The sequence below is a fragment of the Colossoma macropomum genome, unplaced genomic scaffold (assembly GCF_904425465.1).
Source record: "Colossoma macropomum unplaced genomic scaffold, Colossoma_macropomum, whole genome shotgun sequence".
NCBI lineage: Eukaryota > Metazoa > Chordata > Actinopteri > Characiformes > Serrasalmidae > Colossoma > Colossoma macropomum.
The window spans coordinates 194002-219429 of record NW_023495938.1 but is presented as its reverse complement, the minus strand read 5'-3'; the positions used below and the strand labels follow the sequence as shown (position 1 = coordinate 219429).

Here is a 25428-nt window from a genome sequence, read left to right as displayed (position 1 = left end):
TGTCGTTACTTGACAACGCACCAGTGGAGTGATACAATTTTGGTGTAAAAAAGCCATACTGTCATCACAAATATAACCACAGTTAGAATGCTTCTCAACCAATCAGATTGTAAGGCTGGGACTAACTGTTGTAAGACACAATAAAGAATATGCATCAAAACGGCAATAAAACTTACTACTTCCTTCTGATAGGTGTGTTCACTGTGTTGTCATCAAATTCTTGGCCAGTGCTGGACAGCTGCTGTTTTATTTGAATCCTGTAGTGTTGATCATGTACATAGAGGTTTGTTAATGCAATAATATCTCCATTTTTGTTTTTTAAGCATTTTGCATTGTAGTACAGCAATATTCAAGACTTACAGTAAAGTGAGCTAGTGAGATCCACTAAGACTGCAAATGTTGTGGGAGAAAACACCTCAGATTAATAACCACACCACTAAAACGAAGACACTTTCTTGGAGTCAAAGTAGCTTATGTCCTAAACCTGATCTAATGCGTTAACCATGAGCGAATGTGTTAACCCCAGGGTACCGCGCTAAGTACGAGCTGAAGTACTAGCATGCTAACCATGAACTTACATGCTAGCTAAAGTACACAAAAATCATTAAAATAACAAGTTCACTAAGATAATTAACGTAACATTAAGGTTATATATTTACAGCAAGGAAATTACTTCAGAGCGTAGTGATGTCATCACTTTCTGTTCACACATGCGCACAAGACAAAAAAAGCAGAGCTGTTGACGCCTGTATTAAATTACTTTAATCTGACTAATTTTCACTTAGGGACTAATGTAAGTCTGTCTTAAATAATACCTTTTAAATCAAAAAGCTCTTATATTTTTAGTTAGTTGAACACAAAGTAGGTAATTAAACTTAACAATGTCCCAGTTTTATTTTTTGAAGATAGGTGCTCCCAACTGGCTCTGTCAGTAAAGAAGAACTTTGACATTTGAACGCATCTTAACTTTGATGATAATGATAAAGAATGAACACGATAGTGTTAAACAGAACTATATGTTTACTTTTTAAAAATGCCTACTGGCAAACAGCATTTGAGCCAAAGGTGGTCCACATATAAAAATGCCAATATGCCCTGCACATTACAAAACAGTTCTGGGCCTCATAATGTAAGTGATTACATCCAGTATGCACCTGCAATGTCTTTGCAGTTTTGGCTCACATGCTGTTTGCCAGTAGTCAGTAGTGCCATATCTGTGCCAGAAGTGCACCAGATCTGTTTTGAGACATGTGGGCCAAATTCTCGTTTTCAATATGTGGGCCACCTTTGGCTCACATGCAGGTTGCCAGTGCCGACACACACACGCACACAGTCCTGTGAACCATGGTGCATTGAACTCTATTGGGCTGTAGGTGAATGGGGAGCATGTTTGTTCATAAAAGCTGTGATGGTGATCCAGTTTCATGTGTTCAGACACAGGCAGGATCAGACAGGCAGGATGGTGCAGGTGGACCTGCTGTGGATCACTGCTGCTCTTCTGTCTTCACCACTGCTCACACTATGCGACCCACTGTAAGTATATCACATTTATTTTTATTGTTATAAATCACAACAGTGGCTTATTATTCTGGGTTGTACCTTCTGTGTGTGTGTGTGTGTGTGTGTGTGTGTGTGTGTGTGTGTGTGTGTGTGTGTGTATGATAGTAAACACAAAAACTGAACAATACATAGACAAACTATGTCAGTATTGCTTTTTAACAGTAGCCCAATGGGCCCACCTGAAATGGTGCTAAATATTGTTTCGCGTCTGAATTTCAACAAGGCTGAAGTTAGCTTTTTATATGCCAGCTTCTTGTTTGTATTTTCCACTCCACCTTAAATGGTGCCTGTACCTGCACAGGTGCCTAAAAGTAACTGCTGCACCATTTAAGGTGGAACAGGAAATTCAAATAAGAAACCAGCATTCAGCTTAATCAAAGTCATTTGTCTTAAATGTGCATTTTGTGCAAAATATGGTGAGGATACTGAACCGTGGACCCAGTATCGTGAACCAAATCGAATTGAAATTTTAAGTTGAAAGTCCAGTGGAGTTAACTGAAGGGCAATAATAACACCAACAGTGGAGTGGTGAAAGGTATAAACTCCTAATAATAAAAAAAGTCATTCCAATGATTAGATCTAACCAGCAATGACAGTGGAGGACTTAAACAAACAAGGCATGGTGTTAGCATAGCATGCTAACAGCTACATAAAACACACTGAGAAGTTATACAAATGGTTTAAAGGCAGTAAAAAAAAGACAGTACTTACACCAGCATAAGAAACAAAGGTTTCCTGGTAAAGGAGACAGTTGTAGCGGAACAATAAATTTTAATCATGTTGTCATTATTGTTTGAATTTACAGACAACAGGTATGAGAGGTAACATGCCACCATGGATGCTTCAAACAAAAGGGAATTTAATGACTAAATGCCAAACAACATTGAAATTACTTTGGATTTAGGAGATAAAAGAAAACATAAAGCTCAGAGAACTTTATGACTAAAATGGTATAAGGCAATATGCTTAAGGCACTTTCTGGGAAGGTACCATGAAACTTAGGAGTGAAAGGGACCTCCAGCCTATATGCTATATGGACATATACATCTATCCTATTAAATAAAATAGCATCTGAAACCTGAGCGCATAAAAGATGAACACAATCCTACATTTGAGTTGAGAAGTCAGACTTCAAACCCTCATTGAGGGGTCGTCTCGGAGCTGGGCTGGATCTGAAGAAGTTTGCGCAAGAAGAATGAAGAACTTTGAAGAACTTTGACCGTCTTAGGTGTTTACTGATTTATTTTATATATGCCAATTTACTCTGACTGAATTGAATTGTGCCTTATTAAGGAGCTATTGTTGGCCAAAGCTATGCTGTACATATGCTCAGCTTGTACAGGTCACTCCAGCCATCAGCACTGGACCGATCACCGTTCTTCCACAATTATGCATAAACACAGCTAGCTGACTAGCTCTCCTCTCTGCAGTCGTCCCCTTTATCCAATTTCATCTACATCATCAATGCTAGTTGAGGTCTGCCCATGAAAAGCAGTGATGCCCTCAACCTGACAGTGCACTCTGCTCTGGAGAGAGAAGTCTGTTATGAATGCTGTACTGCAGCCAATGTTAACTATATTTTTTGACTAGGGCAGCATTCTTACTTGCTGACTTAACCCCCAGTGGATACGCCTGGATTCGGTAACTCACTTGATTCCTCCACAGCTCTGACTGCGGGGCTGGTGACATCTGTGCACCATGCAGGATGCAGAAATTGTAGCAATTGGAGACACTGCCATGATGAGCTGGTCTCACGCTAACTCCCTCTGCACAGAAGGTGCCATGAGCATAAGCTCATCAACCTAACATTTCAATATCATTAGCTAAGACTCTCAATGTTTCCCCTCAATGTCTTCTGCAATTACACTCCTCAGATTGGGGGAGCCCAGGCTGTTCATACCACTCGAAATGCCTGTAGAGTGCCCCAACTAGTGCACTGTAATGAGACCTCTCATGAGGGCCAAGCAACAGCAGACAAGCTACTGCATCATAGGTTAAACAAAGCATCAGCTGCAGGGCTTTCTGTTTATCAGACCTCTCAAACAATTTGGCTATCAGTTCAAATTCTGCACGGAAAGCTTCCCAATCTGTCTACCTGGAGTATTTGTGGGTCTTAATGCTTATCACTAAAAGCCGTTCATGTGCATTTGTTTTTACTATTGCACTCAACTTTTCTACTGACGTCATGTGCCCTGGCAGTTCGCCTCCAAGCTAGCCTGCGCTTCCTGGCTTGGCTCTTCCTTCAACACCACAGCTTTCTCACAGTTCTCCCTTGCAATACAGCTCACCAACCCGGCGAGTGTGGTACTTGTAAAGATGCCAACTTGTCATCATCCTCCTTTATTTTTATACAAACAGAGTGCTCTATCCTCACTCTGAACTCTGTAGCTTAGCTTAGCTGCTGGTGACTGAATATTCTGAAGCTTTACTATTCAGGCAAAATGTTTACTATTTAACACCAATCATACTTTTCACTGCTACTGTATATGTTGATTATTTAAATTGACTTAAAAAAAAAAAATAGGCTGTTGAGAGACCATGAAGTCCTACCGTGTACATCAACACCTGCTTTTAGTTTCAATGCACAGTGTGGTTAGCAAAGCTGTTGTAACTCAGTTTCACAGTGTCATTTTGAATGTAACAGTTTTATTGATAATTGTCCATAGACAGAGCTGTCCATAGGTACTGCATTTCCTGTAGCATGTCATTTGGATCTAGTGTTTTTGTACAGTGTGAGCTTATAAATTGAAGGCTTTGTCCACATACAATGGTCTTTTCAAAAGTATTTTCAATAAAACCTTCCTAAAGAACAATAATTCTATTTCTCACAGTTTATGTCTGACTTTAGAAGACATTCAACTACAGCTCAAATCAGCCAAACAAAAGCCTCCAGTGAGACGTAAAACTCAAAATGTGAGCTCCTTGGATGTAATTCCTACTGTCACTGTGCTACAGAGACTGTTGTTAATATAATCAGATGAGGATCAAAACTATGAAGCAGACTTTACTTACATCTGTACAGAAGTGCTTTTCTGATATGGAACAAAACCTGCTCCTTTCCCCAGAAATGCTACTTGATCCAATGTAATTAATGAAGCATAGCTAGATAATGCATGTGATTTAAAATGAGTCAGATTTGAATAATTTAACAGTTAAGTTACATTTATACAAACAACCAACTAAACATGCTGCTATTGTGTTTAATTAATGTTATACAGTGGGGCAAAAAAGTATTTAGTCAGCCACTGATTGTGCAAGTTCTCCTACTTAGAAAGATGAGAGAGGTCTGTAATTTTCATCATAGGTACACTTCAACTATGAGAGACAAAATGAGGAAAAAAATCCAGGAAATCACTTTGTAGGATTTTTAAAGAATTTATTTGTAAATTATGGTGGAAAATAAGTATTTGGTCAATGACAAAAGTTCAACTCAGTAGTTTTTTAATATAACCTTTGTTGGCAATGACAGAGGTCAAACGTTTCCTGTAAGTCTTCACCAGGTTTGCACACACTGTAGCTGGTATTTTGGCCCATTCCTCCATGCAGATCTCCTCTAGAGCAGTGATGTTTTGGGGCTGTCGCTGGGCAACACGGACTTTCAACTCCCTCCGCAAATTTTCTATGGGGTTGAGGTCTGGAGACTGGCTAGGCCACTCCAGGACCTTGAAATGCTTTTTACGGAGCCACTCCTTCGTTGCCCGAGCAGTGTGTTTGGGATCATTGTCATGCTGGAAGACCCAGCCACGTTCCATCTTCAATGCTCTCACTGATGGAAAGAGGTTTTGGCTTAAAATCTCATGATACATGGCCCGTTCATTCTTCCCTTAACACGGATCAGTCGTCCTGTCCCCTTTGCAGAAAAAACAGCCCCAAAGCATGATGTTTCCACCCCCATGCTTCACAGTAGGTATGGTGTTTTTGGGATGCAACTCAGCATTTTTCTTCCTCCAAACACGACGAGTTGAGTTTTTACCAAAATGTTCTATTTTGGTTTCATCTGACCACATGATATTCTCCCAATCCTCTTCTGGATCATCCATATGCTCTCTGGAAAACTTCAGACAGGCCTGGACATGTACTGGTTTAAGCAGTGGGACACGCCTGGCACTGCAGGATTTGAGTCCCTCTCGGCGTAGTGTGTTAGTGATGGTAGCCTTTGTTACTTTGGTCCCAGCTCTCTGCAGGTCATTCATCAGGTCCCTCCGTGTAGATCTGGGATTTTTGCTCACCGTTCTCATGATCATTTTGAACCCACAGGATGAGATTTTGCGTGGGGCCCCAGATCGAGGGAGATTATCAATGGTCTTGTATGTCTTCCATTTTCTTACAATTGCTCCCACAGTTGATTTATTCACACCAACCTGCTTGCCTATTGTAGATTCACTCTTCCCAGCCTGGTGCAGGTCTACAATTTTCTTCCTGGTGTCCTTCGACAGCTCTTTGGTCTTGGCCATGGTTGAGTTTGGAGTCTGACTGTTTGAGGCTGTGGACAGGTGTCTTTTATACAGATAACGAGATCAAACAGGTGCCATTAATACAGGTAATGAGTGGAGGACAGAAGAGCTTCTTAAAGAAGAAGTTACAGGTCTGTGAGAACCAGAAATCTTGCTTGTTTGTGGGTGACCAAATACTTATTTTCCACCATAATTTACAAATAAATTCTTTAAAAATCCTACAAAGTGATTTCCTGGATTGTTTTTTTTCCTCATTTTGTCTCTCATAGTTGAAGTGTACCTATGATGAAAATTACAGACCTCTCTCATCTTTCTAAGTAGGAGAACTTGCACAATCAGTGCTGACTAAATACTTTTTTGCCCCACTGTAGTTCTTATTGTTACCATTATAGATTAACTTTTTTATGTTGATATTTACCACTGAATAATAGAAAATGCCATAATATAAATATGAGCTTATATCACCCACTCCTAGTCTTTAGGCTTCTTAATGGCTTGTTCATGATTCCTCTGACTATATCCATCCATCATGTTGCTGGTTGTCCTCTTCCTCTTTTACTTTCAACTGCAGAGTTAAAGAATGTTGTCTTTTCCAATTAACTCATCCTTCTCGTAATAAGAGTGTAATTTGGGTTATCTGGCCTTCGAGTGAGAGGTGAGCCTTGATTTGTTTGAGGATCCATTTTCATATTTCTTGACTGCTGGATCCTTTGCTGATCCAAGCAGACTGTCCAAAATCTGTCCACCACTTCTATATCTTCACCATCAATGGTATAGTTCACAGTCTTTCCCATGAACATACCTCAGGGTTAAAGGAAAAAGTATGTTATATTTAAGTTTTTTGAAGTCAAGTTCAAGTTCAGCTTTTAATTGCTAATGGAAAGGTTACATCCTGATACTTTCCATTACTGTTTACTAGGATAAATAATTCTGACATCCAGTGAACTGGTTTAAATGAAACAACACATACCGCTGCAAGCAATCAAACCAAAGTGGCTTAATGTGTCTTAAAAATAATAAAGGGCCCATATCAAGGAACTTGATGCAGTATGTAGACTTCATTAGTTTCCAAATGTACTGTTCATGCCCAACTCCATACAATCCATATATGAAAACTAAACTAGATCAAAAACAGATCATTTTGAATTGAAAGTTTTATGTGATGTCACAGCAATCAACAACTACACCAGATTAAACATAGCCATTCATGCTGAAGTTCTGAGAAGTCTCTCAACCCAGGCTGGTTTCTGAATTAGGCATCATACAGGGCAGCCAGCTGAAACACAGGTCATTAACATACTGCAGTCTTAAAGGCACAGAAACAAACACAGCTGAATTTTAAGAGCTAGAGGTTGGAAAATGATGATGTAAAAATAAATTGTGACTGCTTCTGGTGCATAAACCCATACAAATAGCATAAAATGAGCTCAGGAAAATGAAACAAAATATGATTAAGGCCTTTTAAACATAAAAATATAAAACATTTTTATTTTAAATATAAATGCCAGATCTCATTTCCTTCTACTTCTGTTTTAGGTTTGTTGTGTCAGCTCCCCAGATACTGAGGGTGGGCACAACAGAGAAGGTGTTTGTGGAGGCATTGAATTACAAAGAGGAAAAGCCCATAAATGTTATTATCAGAGTGATGAACTTTCCCAGCAATGACAAAGATCTCTTCTCAACAACTGTGACGCTAAAGCCTGAGGAAAAATTTCAAGCTTTTGCTAATGTAACGGTGAGTGTTTTATTTCAGTAACATTGATGGATGAGATGCAACAGCTTCAGAGAAGTAGTTTATTAACTCATAAACTAGGGCATTTAGTACTGTAAGTTATCATCATCTTACCATTTGGTCCTGTCATATTATAGACTGCTCATTAAAATCTTGATGCATTTCTTTATGAGTATCAATTACAAGATGGTGACACAGCACTTTTTCTTTGCAGATCAACAATATCAACAATATTTTTCACACAGACTTACAAAAAAAACAGTATGTTTATCTGACAGCAAACTTCGAAGGACACTATTCCATGGAGAAAATTGTCATGGTCACCTTCCAGTCGGGTTATATATTCATACAGACAGACAAGACAATATATACCCCTGATAGTACAGGTGAGACAATGTTACTTTCAATTATCCTACAGGTACTAAAATCATGATAAACATTAGGTGGTCCTATTCTCAATCTCTCTACTAAGATATCCTTGAGGTTTGAAAATTGTTAAAGCAGCACAGAATTGTCCATAATGCCGTGGATTTTCTCCGCAGTACGATACAGAGTTTTCCCCTTGAACTTAGAAGCAAAGTCTAGAGTGAGTCCTTTTGTGGTGGAAATTGTGGTAAGTGTTTATAAAAGTTGAAAATGCATTTTTTCATAAGGCTAAAGATATATCGATCTGCTGACATGTTTCACAGTGCTGTTGGTCATGAAGAATTTCTTTATACTGTAATCCCATATTTTGTTTTAACTCAAATACATTAGGTCTGTTGTACATAAAACTGAATATGACTCAATACTAGTCAACTATTTTTAAGTAAGTGAACTTTTTTGATGCTTTCTACACTCAAATGGCATTTTTGAATGAGTAGTTTAGCCTGTTGCCATTGGCAACTTTAAAACGACCACATTCAGAAAATGAAAGTGCACTGATGTTGGTTTCAAGCATTTCACTCTCATTAATTTTATCAACAAATGTGTATAACTTAGTAAGACTAAGTAAGCTGCCTTCCCTTAGGCATATATTTTTCATTTATATGTTGCTTAGCCTCTTGGCCTCATGTTGTTGGTTAAAATGCTGAGTTAACATTCCCCCTGTTGGCAGAATACTACAGTGACCACATGTGCACTAAGTGGTTAAACATTCAGTGTTTGGCAAAATGTTTGACACTGAAAAAGTTAAATCAACTTAGTAAAAATTTATGAGTTGCAGTAACATGCATTTATGTTAATGTAACAGAAAAAAAAATAAGTTATTCTAACATGCAGTGCTATTATGTTAAGTACATTGAACTTAAACTTGCTTGGTTTGTCACCAATGCTTATTTTTTTTTAGGACAGCAGGTTATCTCAAGTTATTTAAGTTTGATATCTTTGCAACATGTAGAAAAATGAATAAGGGTAAAAAAAAAAAAATGTTTTATGAGTAGATGTGTGTACGAGTGGTAGCGTGTATGAAGTAGAATTAAAACAATGATTCAATAAGCTAATATTTACTGTCTTTGGTATGATTTCTAGACACCAGAAGGGATCATCATTCAAAGACACCCACTTTATACAATTAGTACTTTTTTCAAGAGCATGGAGTTTAAACTGGGGAGTCCCATCAGGTTGGTTTTGTTGCACAGCTAATTCAGAGCCTTGAAAATGAGTGTTTGCTTATTAATTTACTCCACCCTGTGTGTCAGTCTATATGATTGTGTAGGTGCATATAGCAGTAAATATTGAAGACAGTGCTTTACAGTGATGATTCTCTGAACAATTCAGTTGATAATAATTTGGTCTTCTTCCACATTATATGAACACAAGAGAGTTAAAAAAAAACACAAGATACTTTGTGTTCCTGGAAACAGTGATGTAATGTTTACGAACCTAATTCAAAATCAGTGGTTCAGCAGCTTATGTTTGAGGTGCATCTCATGAACTGCAACTTTTTTGTCTCAATGAGAGAATGTGCTGCCCCATGCCTGATCACAGAGTATTGCTACATAGGTTGTTTCATGGGGTTAGCTATGTGCCTGTTTCAAACTGTAGATTCTGATTGCAAAATTAAATTGTTAAATTGAACTCAAGCTATGACATTAAAGTCCAAGAAGCCCAGATTTCAGTATTCATGTGCAATGGGGTTTGCCCAGAAGTGGAATTAAACCCTCCAGCTATCGGATACCAAAGCGTTACTGGTTAAATTACCGGCTGTGAACAGAGAGGAATCTCAATTGCTGAGCACAAGGGCAGTTTGTTGTTTAGAACAAGATGAATGGTGTAACTAAACAAAGTCTAGAAGTGCTGGCCCAGGTGCCACAGAGATCCCTTAACTAAAACTACTCAAAGCTTTTTACTCTTATTTTTATGGGTGCTGGGACTCTAGAAAGGGGCTAGACACTCCTATAGCCTATAGTCAGTGACCAGTATGCAGCCAACTGAGCTACAACACCACTGATACTACACTAAAAGTGGGGCTAGCCAAACATTTACACTGCATGTGTCGTTGTCACAGCAAGGCTTAGAGAAACCAGAAGAAAACTCTGAGACTTGTGGGCAATAACCCAAATTCCTGCTTGATCAGAATGTATGTGCACATGTCATGCAAAATCATGACTGAGCACATTAGAAATGACCAGCCACTTTTAAGTAGAGCCAAACACAGGTGTGACCAGTTGTCTCTGATTACCTAGAGGTGGCTCTCTGCCCCCATCTAGTGGTGGCATTGGATCTGACCACTGGGTGACAGGACAGAGGAGGACTTCTTGAAGACCCCAGTTTGTTGCAAGTATAAAGAGTAAATAGTTCTCCAGACATGACTAATAAGCTTCTGGTCCTTCACAAGCTGCCGAAACAACACAGACTCTACAAGACCTCTTAAGGTGCTCTGTGATATCTGGCATCAAAATGTTTAAGTGCTATAAGTTGCGAGGTGGAGCTGGCATGGATCAGACTTATTGTTCCAGCATATCCTACAGATCCTCAATTGGGTTGAGACCGTGGGCATTTGGAGGCTAAGATGTTCCACAAACCATTTCTGAACAATGTGTGCAGTGTGGCAGGTTGCAATATCCTGCTGAAAGAGGCTGATGCCATCTGCAAATATCAGTGCCACGTATCTGTCAGTGCCAGTTACTCACGTCCCTGAAAACAACCATGGTAAAAACAGAAGCAACAATAGGTAATCCTTGGGTGTCGCTTCGTTAAGAGCAAACAAGAAGAGTAAAGTAAAAGGAGCTAAATAAAACGAGTGAAAAGAAAATCTCCTAGGTACGTATTTATCAGTGTTCTCAAGTCACTACTTTAAATGGTTACATCAGTACCTTATCAAAATGTTATACCACACATTCCTAGCATCTAACAAAAAAGAACACATATTTTAAGTCATAGCGTACAAAAAACACAAGCATTATCACTTGGAGATTATATGAAGTTGATTGTCATGCATGGCTGTGAATGAGTTTTCCTGGGGTGCTTTGTGAGAAAGTCCTTATGGTAGCAGTGTGGTAATTCTCATTTTTACCACTTAGGGTGCTATGGGTCCATGCCTGAAACCCTCATAGAATTTAGAAAGCTTGAATTTCGGTCCAGATTGACTTATCAGTCTCGTTTTTTGGTATGTCTCATTCCATTGAAACGAGCCTCGGAGAATCGTTGCAGTCTGGATTGGGTATGTACCTTAAAAATTTGCTTTCTGTTACTTACAAAAAAAAGTTATCCATAGAATTTTGGAGGGCAATGTGGCTGAATTCCAGGCGAGGTATTATATTGCCCCCTGGGTCAGGAGAAGTGTTCTGGTCCTTTATTCAGCCGTAAATTTGGCTTAGTTCAGGGTTTATGAGTGTTCCTATAGCAGATTTATGCTCCTAACTCCAGACTCTCAGATGCCAAAAACTCTTAACTCTTGGGATGGTGATAAGCTAAGTAAACACTCAGCTTAAAGCAGAGTTCCAGGTACTGTTCACTACACGTGTCAATTTAACATTCACATGTACAACTTCTAATCCAGTGTTCCCCAGGAAAACATTGCCCAGAGCATCATACTCCCTTCACCTGCCTCTTCTTACAGTGTATCCTGTTGCCATCACTTCCCCAGGTGCACATGCACAAGACTGCACATGTGACCCCCAGGAAGTGACATATTACAGTTTTCAAGTGCTGGATAACTTTTACATAGCGAATAAAAAGGACTTGTAACTGAAAAGCAACTGCTGTAAACATCAGTCAGTAGTACTCAGTCATAACTATTTGTAATGAAACTGCAGCAGATTTTTGCATTTGTGGTGTTTCAGATGTACAGCAGTAGTATGTAGACATGATGGTTTTAAATGCAGGATGTAATCAGAACATGAATTGGTTAAATCTGTCGTCTGACACTGAAGAGGATCTCCCTATAACAAAATATTTTTAATAAAGCATTATCATCAGTTCATTACCTTTAATACCTTTTAATAGCAGAATTGTCCAATGAATGTATTAGATGTAATACTACATGTGATTGATCTTGTGTTTGAAGCACTGGAATCTGGAAAATAGTTGGAAGCTTCACGGACAATCCTAACAAGAATTTCACAACAGAGTTTGAAGTCAAAGAATATGGTAAGATTACTGTTTTTTACATTAGATTCAAAATCTTAAATCAATAAATTAATAGATGAAGACAGATAGATCTGTTCATCTACTGATTTATTTAAATATTAAAGATAAAATAATATATTACCAATATATTACATTCAGTATTGCATTACTGAAAGTTAACTCCCCTTCCCAGTGCTGCCTAGTTTTGAAGTAAATCTGATGCCTGAGAGACCCTTCTTCTACACTGAGGATGAAACATTCCCAGTTACAATTAATGCCAAGTAAGAGTTCATACACATGTTTTATTATGTTTTACTATTGCATTATTAACTTTAACCCTTGGACTGTATTAGAGATAAGTTCAGTTTATTCACCTGCATCCAGAATCAGATGGCTCCATTATATATACATGGAAACCTTTCACCATTTGGTAATTTTTTACTCAGATTTGGTTTGTTTACTCAGATTTTTACCAGGTGTTGAACAGAGGGTGCAAATAGATTTTGTGTAAATTATTGTTATTAGTTACTAAGGCAAATACAACCCTGTTTTTCCATGAAATTAATGCTGTTATTCATACAACACATTAATTTCTTTGACCTTTCATCACCACTAAGATGCCATCAACAAATTACTATTCATTCATAAAGTCGCAAACAGCAATCACTGGCAAAGCAGGGCATGCTGATATGGAGCAATATGGTGACTCTTGAGCCAGAATATGCCTTTATGCAGGTGAACCACTGATCTGATAGCCAGTGTGGGGGCAATATCAGCTGAAAATGATGAAATGGAAGTCAGGGGGGAAAAGGAGCGAATGTGATCTGAGACTGCATTTACATTTTACATTTACAGCATTTAGCAGATGCTCTTATCCAGAGCGACTTACAAAAAGTGCTTACTCTATGTAGAGAAAGTATCTTTGCTAGTTACAAATAAGTTAAAGAGAAAGCTGGTCTTGAGCTCAGATACTGTTAGAAACAAAAGCTAATGTTGATACCTAGAGAAAAGAAACAGAGTTAAACACAGCACAGTGCAATACAATACATTTCAATCAGTTCATTACAATACATTACAATGAATGTTTCACTCAGTGCTCCTTTAAGTGCTGTATAAAGAGATGAGTCTTCAGTCTGCATTTGAAGACAGCGAGAGACTCTGCTGTTCGGACAGCCAGTGGAAGTTCATTCCACCACCTGAGTGACAGGACAGAGAAAAGTCTTGATGCTTGTCTTCCATGCATCTTGATGGCGGGTCAAGCTGAGCTGTATTTGGAGCTTTAAGGGCTCGAGGTACAGTTTGTGTTTTGACCATTTACATCAGGCAGGGAGGGGCTGGTCCATTTTGGCTTTGTAGACATCAGGTTTTGAATCTGATATGTGCAGCTTCAGGAAGCCAGTGGAGTGACGTGACTGAATTTAGGAAGATTGGAGATGAGCCGTGATGCTGTATTCTGGATGTGTTGGAGGTGCTTGATGACTTACATAGGAAGACCAGCCAAGAACGAGCACCTGGGTGGCCTCTCGAGTGAGAAAGGGTCAGATCCTCCGGATATTGTACAGCAGACCGAGTTAGGTTTGCGATATGAGCCGAGAACGATAACTGGCCATCCAGAATCACACCAAGACTTCTTGCCTCTTCAGATGGAACAATCAGAGAGTTCTCAAATGAGGACAAGATCATGATGAGGACCTGTAGTTGCAGGGATGAATAGCAGCTCAGTCTTACATGCGAAAGCAGTGTTGCATGCTTTTTGCCAGAGATTATGATTTTTACTGTTAATATAAAATACTTCAGTTGACTCCAGAAAATTCAGAGTTATTGAATTACTTCAATTATAATTCAAAAATCGTCCTCTAGAACAGTGTGAATGGGGAGAGAACATTCTAGAACTTTGTGAGTGGGGAGAGAATACTCTAGACCAGTGAGAAATGGGGAAAAAGAACTCTAGAACGGTATGAATGGGTAGAGAATAGTCTAGATCAGCATTAAATGGAGAGAAAGAACTCTAGAACAGAGTGAAAGGGGAGAGAATACTCTAGACCAGTCATAAATGAAGAGAAAACATTCTACAATAGTGTGAATTGGGAGAGAATATTCTAGACCAGATGTTAATGGGGAGAAAACACTGTAGAATGGTCAGAATTGGGAGAGAATACTCTAGACCAGTGTTGATGGAAAACATTCACGCAGGGCAGTCACCGGAAGATTGCTGGTTCGATCCCCAGAGACAGTATGTGACTGAGGTGTCCTTGAGCAAGACACCTAACCCCCAATTGCTCCCCGGGTAGGGTTGCCCACCGCTCCGGGCAAGTATGCTCACTGCCCCCTAGTGCGTGTGTGCTCACTAGTGTGTATGTGTTGTTTCACTTCTCAGATGGGTTAAATGTGGAGGTGAAATTCCCTGTTGTGGGAGTAATAAGGGTCACTTAATCTAATCTTAATCTAATCTAGAATAGGGTAAATGGGGAGAGAATACTCTAGAACAGTGGAAACGGGGAAAACATGTTCTAGAATAGTGTGAATAGGGAGAGAATACTCTAGAACAGTGTTAAATGGGAAGAAAACACTCTAGAACAGTGGTAAAGAGGAGAAAACATTTTAGAAGGTTGCGAATGTGGATATAATATTCTAGACCAGTCGTCAATGGGGAGAAAACATTGTAGAACAGAGACAATTTGGAGAGAACACTCTAGATCAGTGTTGATGGGGAGAAAACATTCTAGAACAGGGTAAATGGGGAAAGAATACTATAAAACAGTGGAAATGGGAAGAAAACATTCTAGACCAGTGTTAATGGGGAGAGAATACTCTAAACCACTTTTAAATGGGGAGATAACATTCTAGAACAGACTGAATGGGGAGAGAATACTCTAGACCAGCATTAAATGGGAAGAAAACATTCTAGACCAGTGTTAATGGGGAGAGAACTTTCTAGTCCAATGTGGATGGGGACAAAACATTTTAGATCAGCGTGAATTGGTGAAAACATTCTTGATTCTCCCAAACAAATAAAACATACCAACAAAAGGTTTGTTTCTGTTTAAATCACAGGTTTTGTTGATTTTCTTTTGTGAAAGTAATTAACTCATCCTCTGAAGAGAACACACTTCTACATAATTTAATGCACATTTACTGTTTATTTTCTGAATTTAACACCTTAGGAAAAAGCATAAATGTAACATGCTAAACTTATAGCTGTGCAAAAGTTTTATTTTTTATATTTTATATTTATTTTATTTTTACAATACGTTAAATTCAGCAACTTATTTTCACCTAGAAAATCAACAAAGCATGCAGTTTGACAAAGGGAATTCAAACTGTAATTACCTCAATCATTTACTGTTTTATGCTGCCGACATGTTTATCATTTTGACCATTTATTCATTATCTAACTATTTTTTAGGTATTTGTTTGGTGAAGCGGTTCAAGGCACTGCTTTTGTAGTATTTGGCATCTTCAGTGAAGGAAAAAAGACAAGCCTTCGGAGTTCCCTTGCCAGAGTTAACGTAAGGCTGTAGACACATACACAAACATATGCATTAGAGGTCCAGAGTGATTATTGTAGTTTTGCTATCATTTATGTGATATGTAATTATATAATTAGTTACATAATTAGGGGATGACTTTTCCATTTTATTTGCATCGTCTATTAATGGGTTTGAGTTGCAATTCTTCCATCTGTTTAAAAGAACATGCAAAGGTGGACTTTTTGCTAAATAATACATTTTCATCAAATTATATTGTAAAATAGCCATGTTCTACTTACATAGACAAACATGGTTTGGATTGAGCGTTTAGAATTCCAAGCATGTTTCTTAACTACAACTTCTAAAGGTCAAAATGTAACTGAGAAATAATCATCTCTACATTAAAGTACACACAAGCTTAAAATGTTGTTCTTCTGCTCTGAACTCTGTAGATTGTTAATGGACAAGGAAAAGCAGTGCTTAAAAAAGACCACATCCGTCAAACCTTCCCAAATATTGATGAACTTGTTAGGAAAACACTGTACATATCTGTCAGCGTGCTCACTGAAAGTGGTAAGTAGTGTGCGCCCTAATCTCTTAATTTGTGTATTGGTTTGCATGTTCTCAGGCTTAAAGTATATTAAGCTTATAAAATATTTAGGTTTAGAGCAGCAGTTCCCAAATTCAGGTATGTCAAATGATGCTGGGTGTATGAAAATTCTTTCATTTACACTCCATTAACTGGCCACGCAATTACACAGGTATTTCTCCCCAGTATGGATGGTACAAACAGCTGTGCCAGCACTGCACTCCACTCACCAACTCCTGAACAAGGGAGCATCACTGAAACTGTTACATTTAATCAACAATGCCAGATTTGTGGATAGCACTGCATGCTGGTATATATCGCTCTTGTCGGAAGAAAACCTTGTATCTCCATTTTTGACGTTTTTCAGTTTTTGACATAATTTGAAAATGCCTGTTACCCTTTACATTGTATGTAAATTTCATGATGAATGGACCAAAAGAAACGGCCTTAAATTACTCTGAAAAAAAGTCTGCTTCCATTGTCTTAACTTAAAAGTAAAGTAGTTTTTTTTTTTTTTCTTCCTCTGTAAAGTTATCATTTTTGGGATACTAGGTTTGCTTCCGGCAACAGTGACATGCATGAGTGAATGGGGTTTTTATAACATCCAGCACATTACAAATCTGTGCTTTAATAGGCAATTTGCTCTTTCTTTATTGTTATTTGTATAAAAGGCTGTGTGTTTCTCTCTGGTCCATTCTGCGCACTTTGGAGCAACTAATTGTAAAGTTAATTCATTAGTTTCCCTGCACTGTTGTTGACATGCATGAAGTGAGCATCGTTCTCTAACTGTTGTTAAGGCCTGTATGATCCATGTGAGTTGAGTATTGAAGTTGGTTTTACTTTCACAGATGTGGTTCAGTTGCTGGTTGTGGTAAGGTATTTGTTCTTAGCTGTGCCTTTAGCCTTTTGGTTGCATGTTTGTAAAGCTGGTTCCAACTGTAGGGCTGTTGAAACTAAACAGATGATGTTACTGTGCTGAAAGTGATTTGTGGCACATGTTATTTGCTGTTCGTACTACAGCCACAGACTCTCTCACACATTCCCTCATATAGACGACCATGCAGTTGGAAATCACATTATTTATTTAGTATATCTGGTGGGATAAACGTTTGAAGTCAGACTGATTTTACAAGACTCATGAACATATGTGCATATGTAATGTTCGAAGGAGTACAGGACTGTTCAAAGTTGTAAATTGGCTTCAAAAATTGGATCAAAATTTTAGGATGACGTTATGGGAAGCACTGGCTGGCTGCTGTCCATTACAGCAACAAAAATACTGCAAGTTCATTTAAAACATTAACAGAGCAATGAAGCATAACAAATTTATTTTAAAAACTGCCCTCTTGTGTGAAATTCCATTTGACAGATATACCAGTATTCATAATATCATGGCTTAAAGTACTCCGGCACTGTGCTGGCGTTCCGGTGTGGGACCTGGGCCATTTTAGATTTAAAAAAATCAAGAATCATATCGTGATAGGCATGGAGAGGTTGGTTTGTGATGGGGCGATCATGTGATGAGGATAAGCTGTGATGTCAAGAAGATCAGTGGTTTGAAAAAGGAGCTGATCCAATACGGCAGGATTGGCTGGAGCTGGGCACAGGACTGAGTTTACTGGGACTGGCTGATCATTTATGGATGTGCTTCGGTGTGAAACTGCTACAAATGCCACAAAATGAATTGTAATCCAGAAATCATAATCTTAATAACCTTAATGCTGTTATTTTTGACCAGTCAGACTTGGAACTTTACCATGATGAAGCCTTCACATCTAACACACATTAGCACCCGGTATTAATACTTAATTAATTACCACTCAGATTTTGGGCATACACCATTGACCCACAATGAAAACGTAGGCCTGAAATCCATGTAAATTGCAGGATAGACACTGCTATCTACCACTGTGGGTAGACTAGGGTGCTGTGCCTTATTCGTTGTTTTCTGTTTTTAGATTTTCCAAACGTTTTAAAGTTTCAGCCTGGTTGAAGAGCCTGTCACAATTTGGTAAACGTTCTGGTAAACATTGAGGTTAAACTACATTCCGAGTATAATATTGCATCAGTTCCTCTGCATTTTGACAGCACTGGTCATATAATACTTGTGAGTTGTCTCAGAAGTTTTATTCTTTCTACTTATTTTCTTATTATTAGTTTAAGTGCTGTCTTCCAACACACATGAAATTGTCTAATCTATAGGGAGTTCATTTGCTCAGTGTTACTAGGTTATTTTAACCAACTCAAAACTTCTTAAGACAGCATTGTTGTTTATGTAGGCTGTAAAAAAAATTGCAGCACTCGTGATTTTGATATAAAAACAATTCTTATTTCAGCCCTTGGTGTGCCACAAGGTTTCATATTTTGTCCCCTTCTTTTTATATTTATGCATTACTTTTAATCAAAATGCGATTTCTATAAATATGCAGGCAACTCACAGCTTCTCATTGGCATTGAGGCCTGAGGTTAGGAATTTAGGTGCTTTTATTAACTCAGAGGAATTTCACTAATGCATGAACATCTTACAACAAGTGATGTAACTCTTTGTTTGTGTTTCAGGAAGTGAAATGGTGGAGGTGGAGAGAAGGGGAATTCATATAGTGAAAGCACCATATACCATTCACTTCACAAGAACCCCAAAATACTTTAAACCTGGAATGCCTTTTGATTTCATGGTACAGAAACATCACACTTTCATCTGTTTCAACTGAAAACTAGTTAGAACTCAACTTTAAAAGCATTTTTGAGCCTGCCCTATATTGAGGTCTAACAAGAAAAAGAGAAATGCTGTTTATATAAAGAAATACACTGCAATTTTCAAAACTGTTGCTTTGTTAACAGGACATTCTCAAGGGCACTGTTGAGAATTGTAGATATATTGTGAGATAGTGTTTAATTTCAGAAAATCATGATCATAGCCTTTTACTTTCATTCATATTTGATTTATTTGAACAAGTACAAATGAGAAAAAAAGAATGCTATCCAGAAATTCTGGAATAGGCAATAAAATATTCTCGCTGTCCAGGAAAAACAAGTACCTCCCAAAATGGTAACCTTACAAGAGAGGTCAAAAATGCCTTTAACTTTTAATGTAAGTTAATGTAGAGAGATTTTATTCCAAGTGGTTTTGGGGCATTGCTTTTGGTCCAATCGTCATTAAATTCTTTACACAATGTAAAGAAGAATTGCCATTTTCAAATAATGTAGAGAAATAAAAATCAACAAAAATAGAGACTTTTTTTTCTTTGGACAGTGACAATGTGAATTGTGGTGAAGAGATTTTTTAACGCTAACTGAAAAATGCTACTTTTCATTTTTTAATGTCAATGTAATTATTTTTGGGTTAACTGTTACTTTAATGGAGCTCACTCTATGATCTTGTCTAAAAGGTCTATGTAACGAACCCTGATGAGACACCAGCAGAAGGCATTGACTTACTGGTGAACCCCCCAAAAAAGGAAAAAAAGACAAATAATAACGGGATTGCCAAGTTCACCATCAACACCTTGAAAGAAGCCTCCATTCTGAATTTTACTGTAAGCCCAACTTTTATAGTATATTGTTATGTCTTGATTTTCTGGAAAAGTCAAAGTGAGCTTTATTGTCATTCCATCTGTGCAATACACTATGCAAACACTATACCAGGGGTCTTGGAAAAGTCTGGAACATCATAATGTCTAAGTTGCATCAGGATTCAGCACCATAAACTGTTTACTGAAGTAGTCTAGTTGGTACAGTATCTCACAAAAGTGAGTACACCCCTCACATTTCTACGAATCTTTTATTGTATCTTTTCATGGGACAACACTATAGAAATGAAACATGGATCTAACTTAAAGTAGTCAGTGTACAGCCTGTATTGCAGTATAGATTTACTGTCCTCTGAAAATAACTCAACACACAGCCATTAATGTCCAAATATCTGGCAAATCAAGTGAGTACACCTCACAGTGAACATGTCCAAATTGTGCTCAAAGTGTGTGACCACCATTATTATTTAGCACTGCCTTAAAATAAAATTTCTCCAGATCCACATAGGGCAGCGTCTGGGTCTGGACCGCAGTCCGCCTATTAGTGACCTCTGCACTATACAATAAATTATTCTCAAAATATATAATAACTAAAACTATACAACCAGTGAGCACAAAACAATAGAGAAACAGACCATCTGTTAGTCCAAAGCAGCAATGACAGATCTGTCTGTATTGTTTATCAGTGCTCTTATAATTAACAATACTTTTGTAACCCAATCACAAAGATCAATAAAACAGATGCACATGATGTACAGATGAAAGTAACTGTGAAAGTAAGTGAGGTTAATGTTTCCCAGTAAAGTGGCTGAGTGAGGAAGTGCAGTAGATAGTTGTTTTAGCTTATAGCTAATGTTAGCTGGCTAATTCACTAATATTAGCTGATTACTTTGCTAACAGTCTCTTTTTGCTGCAGAGTTTGTCCTCTATTGTTTGATAAATGAGGCTAGCCATCATTCTCAGATAATTTCCAGAGCTTCTTTCTGTCTCCTTTCATAAACACCACCAGTATAAAAAATTCATGGCTAACATTGCCTACATAGTTATGTGACTGAGTGGACGCTTACATAAATAATGGACACTTGTGCTACCCAGCTGTCGTATGAATAGCAATGCTAGTTAGCTATCAGTTATCTGTGGTGAAGCAGGTAACATATCCATACTTTTTCTTCAGTTTCTTCAGAAAAAGAGTTTACATCCACCCTAGAAAGCCGCATGTGCAGTCATTAGATTGACCCACTCAGGAAAGGTGACCGCAACGTAACTCACGTTACAAAATGTTATTCTGCATATTTTATGCAGTTACATATTTCCACAAAGGAGGTCACCAATTCACCAAATTTGCCAAAGTTACAAACTGCAGCTTTAAACATTTCAGAAAAAAGTATTCTGCGCCTAAACAATTTGGTGATTTATAGACAAGTAGCAACACTTCAAAAACTATTCTGTAACTAACCATAAGCCAGTGTAAGGACTTCAGAGCTGGAGTAATGTGCTCTGTTCTGTTTGTCCTGGTTAACACTCTTGAAGCAGCATTCTGAATGAGTTGCTGACCAGCTGTTTAATGGTCTTTTTGAGAACCCCCCTTAAAACCTTTACATTAATCCACCCTACTGGAGATAAAAGCATGGATGAGTCCTTGTCTAAGTCTTGCCGGGTCACCAAATGGCATTCAGCCATATATAATTTAACATCTGTTTGAAAGTTGTCACTGTGACTATTTAATTTTTAAAAAGTGCTGAGCTGTCGCAAATCAGTTGTTGAAGAGTTAAGAATAGTTAAAAAAAAAAAAAGTCAGACAGCAGTGTCATGGTTGACAAGCTTACAGTACCAGACATGTTAATGTCAATTGCATTCAATTGTGACACAGGTATCAAGTTATTTCCTAGTGATCAAAGAGTCAGCATAGTTTCATTATTTGGCTGTGTTGTTGACGGTCATTCTAATAGTTCTGGTACTGTAAACTTGTCAACCATGACAAACTGATTGTGGGTGTTGCTGATGTAAACATTAACAACATCGGTGATGTTGTTTATCACTATTCAGGAATTTGATATTGCAGACCAGAATATGCCACTTTAATCAAAAAAAAAAAAATGGTTTTGCAAAATTTTCAGTATAGAAATAACATGATTCACAGATATGAGTGTAATCCAATTTAAAGCAAAAGAAACCATGATTTTATTATCGAACCAGGGAGATCTTTCAACCACTTGTTTACACTTACAGAAATAAAAGTAATAGTACCCCTCTTCTCACTGGGGTGAAACCCAGAAGGGTACATCTCATTACCTTTAGTCAGGAGACATAACTGTACCATAATCCACTGAAATTATATTCTCTAAGCTGTACTGACTCCACACACTCCGTCTCGTCTCCAGGCTTTTATTTTATCAATCTGTTTTAAAACATTCGGTTATGAAAAGGTACAAATGCAAACTTTTCACCTGGAAAAACTTATTTAGGGTTCACAATCAGACCTTAAAAGCACTGTTGAACCTTTGAGGGAACATTTACATTGTTTGTACCTTGATGAACACAAGTACAGAACCTTTATTACTAACAGTGTACCAATGAGGAGGTTTGAGCAACTAAAGCTGCCACATCACATGATTGAATGCTAAAGCTAACATTGGAGCTTAGAACTCATATTAACAATTTGCGTCACCATTATCAATCATCACTTACACAGTTTTTTGATGGTTCTGACATTCAACAGTGTTTTCTTGTTTAGAATTTGTTCATAGGTAACAGAATCTACACTTACTCAAGAGCACAAAAGGTTTGAACAATTCTGTCATGAATCTGACATAGACTTTATATGACCTTTCTCAAGAGCACATTTGAGAAAAAAAAAACCTAGGGAAAATATAGAAAGAGGCCCAGTGTTCTGTGAGATTATTTATTATGAGACATGATATAATGAGGTGTGCAGCTAGATAATGGATGGGCCTCATATCTTTAATCATTCATTCTAAATTTCCTTTCTTTGCCTCATTTCCTTGCAACTAAGCTCTACCCTCTGAGGAAAAATGAAGAAAAGAAGATAAAATAACATGTTCTTTGTTTAAATCTTGTAAAAGTGAAGGTCAGTGTGTTTGCCCTAAGGTGAGTACACATACAAAGGGTATTCCAGCAGAAAAAACGATGACAGCACATGCCTACAAGCCTAAAGATGGATCCCAGAACTACCTGCACATAGATGTAAATGCTGAATCATTGGAAGTCGGGAAACAAGTCACCTTCAAGCTGCATGTAGACAAGGCCGGGGACCATGAATTCACTTATATGGTGAGAACTTCAAGCATACAAAAAGAACACTTACGTTTAATCCAAAAGGTTCAGAATTAAATTGATTACCTGAATAAAATCAATTTCACACGAATAAAATGTTATATCAGCACAAGTTTCCCTTACTTATGTCATGTTCTAGATTTCTGGATGTAATATCACAAATCTTGATGATAAGGAATTTTGACAATTTACTAAACTCTGACAAAATGATCCATTTTTAAAATTTAAACCTTGTATTATTTAAATATATTACAATTACACTCAGTACATCTAGAACAGTTAATATTTGTGCCAGAATTGGTGACAAAGCCACAAAGCCTGGTCACACTGAGTTAGAAACAAAAAACATTCATGGTTTCTTCTTACAGTTTGAACAGAAGCAGTCTGAACTTCTTTTGCTTAGTGTTAGTATATATTAGTTGCAGTGGCCAAAAGAAAAAAATTAACATTGTCAGCATTACTGCTCAATGGATCCATGTCTTCTTCCTCTTCAGCGGATTCCTTGGTCTCAGTGTTCTGACTTGATGTGAAGGTTTCAGTGCAATGAATCTGTAAAAATCTACTTAATGTCAAAAAACCTGATGATTAAAACCAGAGCTGGAGTTTTGGTTGAGGCGCAAAGTGCTCATGCATACAAAATGGAAAGGGAAAAAATATATATACTGTACTTATGATTTCATGACTCATCAATACATTGTTGTGGTCCAAGTTGTGGTCCAAAAAAAAAAAAACAAACACCCTTAAAAAGTTAGGAACCAGGCTTCAAATAAGACGTTAATGGAATGTAAGAGAGACTATTGTTGTGTTTCATTTTTATTCAAAGTGTAATTAACTGAAAATCAATTGAATATTATATAAACAAGTGTTTTTTAAAGTGTAGGAATACATTATATTCATGTGGAAATAATGTACACATTTAAGTCAAGCTTATTTCATTCATTGTTTTTAACTTTGCATCATTTTTACTCTTTTCAAACTAGGTTTTAAGTAAAGGACGTATTGTAGATGCCTCAAGAATCCAACACACAAGTAGTAAAGTGATAGCTGAGTCACTCGAAGTCACTAAGGAAATGCTTCCCTCTTTCCGTTTGGTGGTATATTACTATGCTGGAGACTCTGAGGTCGTGTCTGACTCGATCTGGATGGACGTAGAGGACACATGCATGGGATCGGTAGGTCAATTACCAACCCAGGTTTGTCAGTGAATCAGCAAATAAGAAATTAACCATTGTAGAGTTGCTGCTGTTGTTTTGCTTTAATTACATTTTTCAGTAAGTGATGATTAACTAATTTAAAGTATAATTTTTTGTACAGTAAATTTTCACCGAATTTAGATCATAAAATTGATCCCCCTCTGTTGATTTTTTATTGTTTTCCCCTTCTGTTTATAAACACAATTGTGATATGGATTGAAAGTTTAGAATCTGCACTTTCCACACAATTACTCCACTTTTTCAATGAGCTGCTATTGAGAAATCATTAAACAAAGCATCACTCCCAGTTCATTGAAAGTACATTTAAGTAAAATCATCAGAAATGCACCAGAATTCTCAGGATAAAGCATACTCAAAAATGATTTGACACAGTATGTGCAAAAATATTAGGCAGTCATAAAAAATGTTTGTCTTCATTTTGAAAGTAAGTATGTTTTTGGCTGGAACAAAGAATTGAATGCATAATAATTAGCAAATACTTTTTTTTTTATTAATATGTTGTTCAGAAGAATACAGCATAACACTTGACAGCCTGTGTTTTAGAGTGTAACTTCCTATCATTTACAGTGTAATTTCCTGGAACTTACAGTGTAACTACTGCATATGAATCAGCACATATAAAATACTTACTGGTCCTACTGCAATGTAGGTGTCTATACCATGTAATTTGTAAACGATGTAAACAGTGTAACTTTCTTGTATATATATGGATCAAGTGCAACTAAAACAAATGCTTTTCCCTTTTCTCTGGCCATTGTGACAATCATTTTTTATGCATGTGAGTTCAGCATAAAAAATGACTGTCACAACAGCCATGAGCAAAGGGGATAAACTTTTGGTTTCATTGTATTTTCATATACATATATACATATATACATACACACAAGTTACACCATTAGTTCCAGGAAATTACATGGTAAATGACACAAAGTGGGCTGTATTATTAAGTGTTTCCAAGTACAGTTAGAAGATCTCTTGATGTCTTGGAATTGTTTAATTAAATCAGCAGCACCTTATTTTATTTAATGATAGCA

At 37.4% G+C, this 25428-nt stretch overlaps 1 protein-coding gene across 1 annotated transcript in view; it reads left to right on the top strand.

The window, feature by feature from the left end:
• The first annotated feature begins 1369 nt into the window (after nt 1–1369).
• The window catches only part of LOC118803644 (complement C3-like), a 76963-nt gene continuing 52904 nt past the window's right edge, over nt 1370–25428 (top strand). Inside the window, exons 1-13 of the mRNA XM_036564105.1 lie at nt 1370–1533; nt 7551–7749; nt 7961–8132; nt 8289–8359; nt 9256–9347; nt 12236–12318; nt 12491–12578; nt 15704–15806; nt 16220–16340; nt 18916–19031; nt 19746–19892; nt 22995–23177; nt 24161–24352. Of these exons, the coding sequence (XP_036419998.1) occupies nt 1409–1533; nt 7551–7749; nt 7961–8132; nt 8289–8359; nt 9256–9347; nt 12236–12318; nt 12491–12578; nt 15704–15806; nt 16220–16340; nt 18916–19031; nt 19746–19892; nt 22995–23177; nt 24161–24352 (1692 nt within the window). The 5' untranslated portion in view covers nt 1370–1408. The remainder of the gene's footprint in view (nt 1534–7550; nt 7750–7960; nt 8133–8288; nt 8360–9255; nt 9348–12235; nt 12319–12490; nt 12579–15703; nt 15807–16219; nt 16341–18915; nt 19032–19745; nt 19893–22994; nt 23178–24160; nt 24353–25428) is intronic.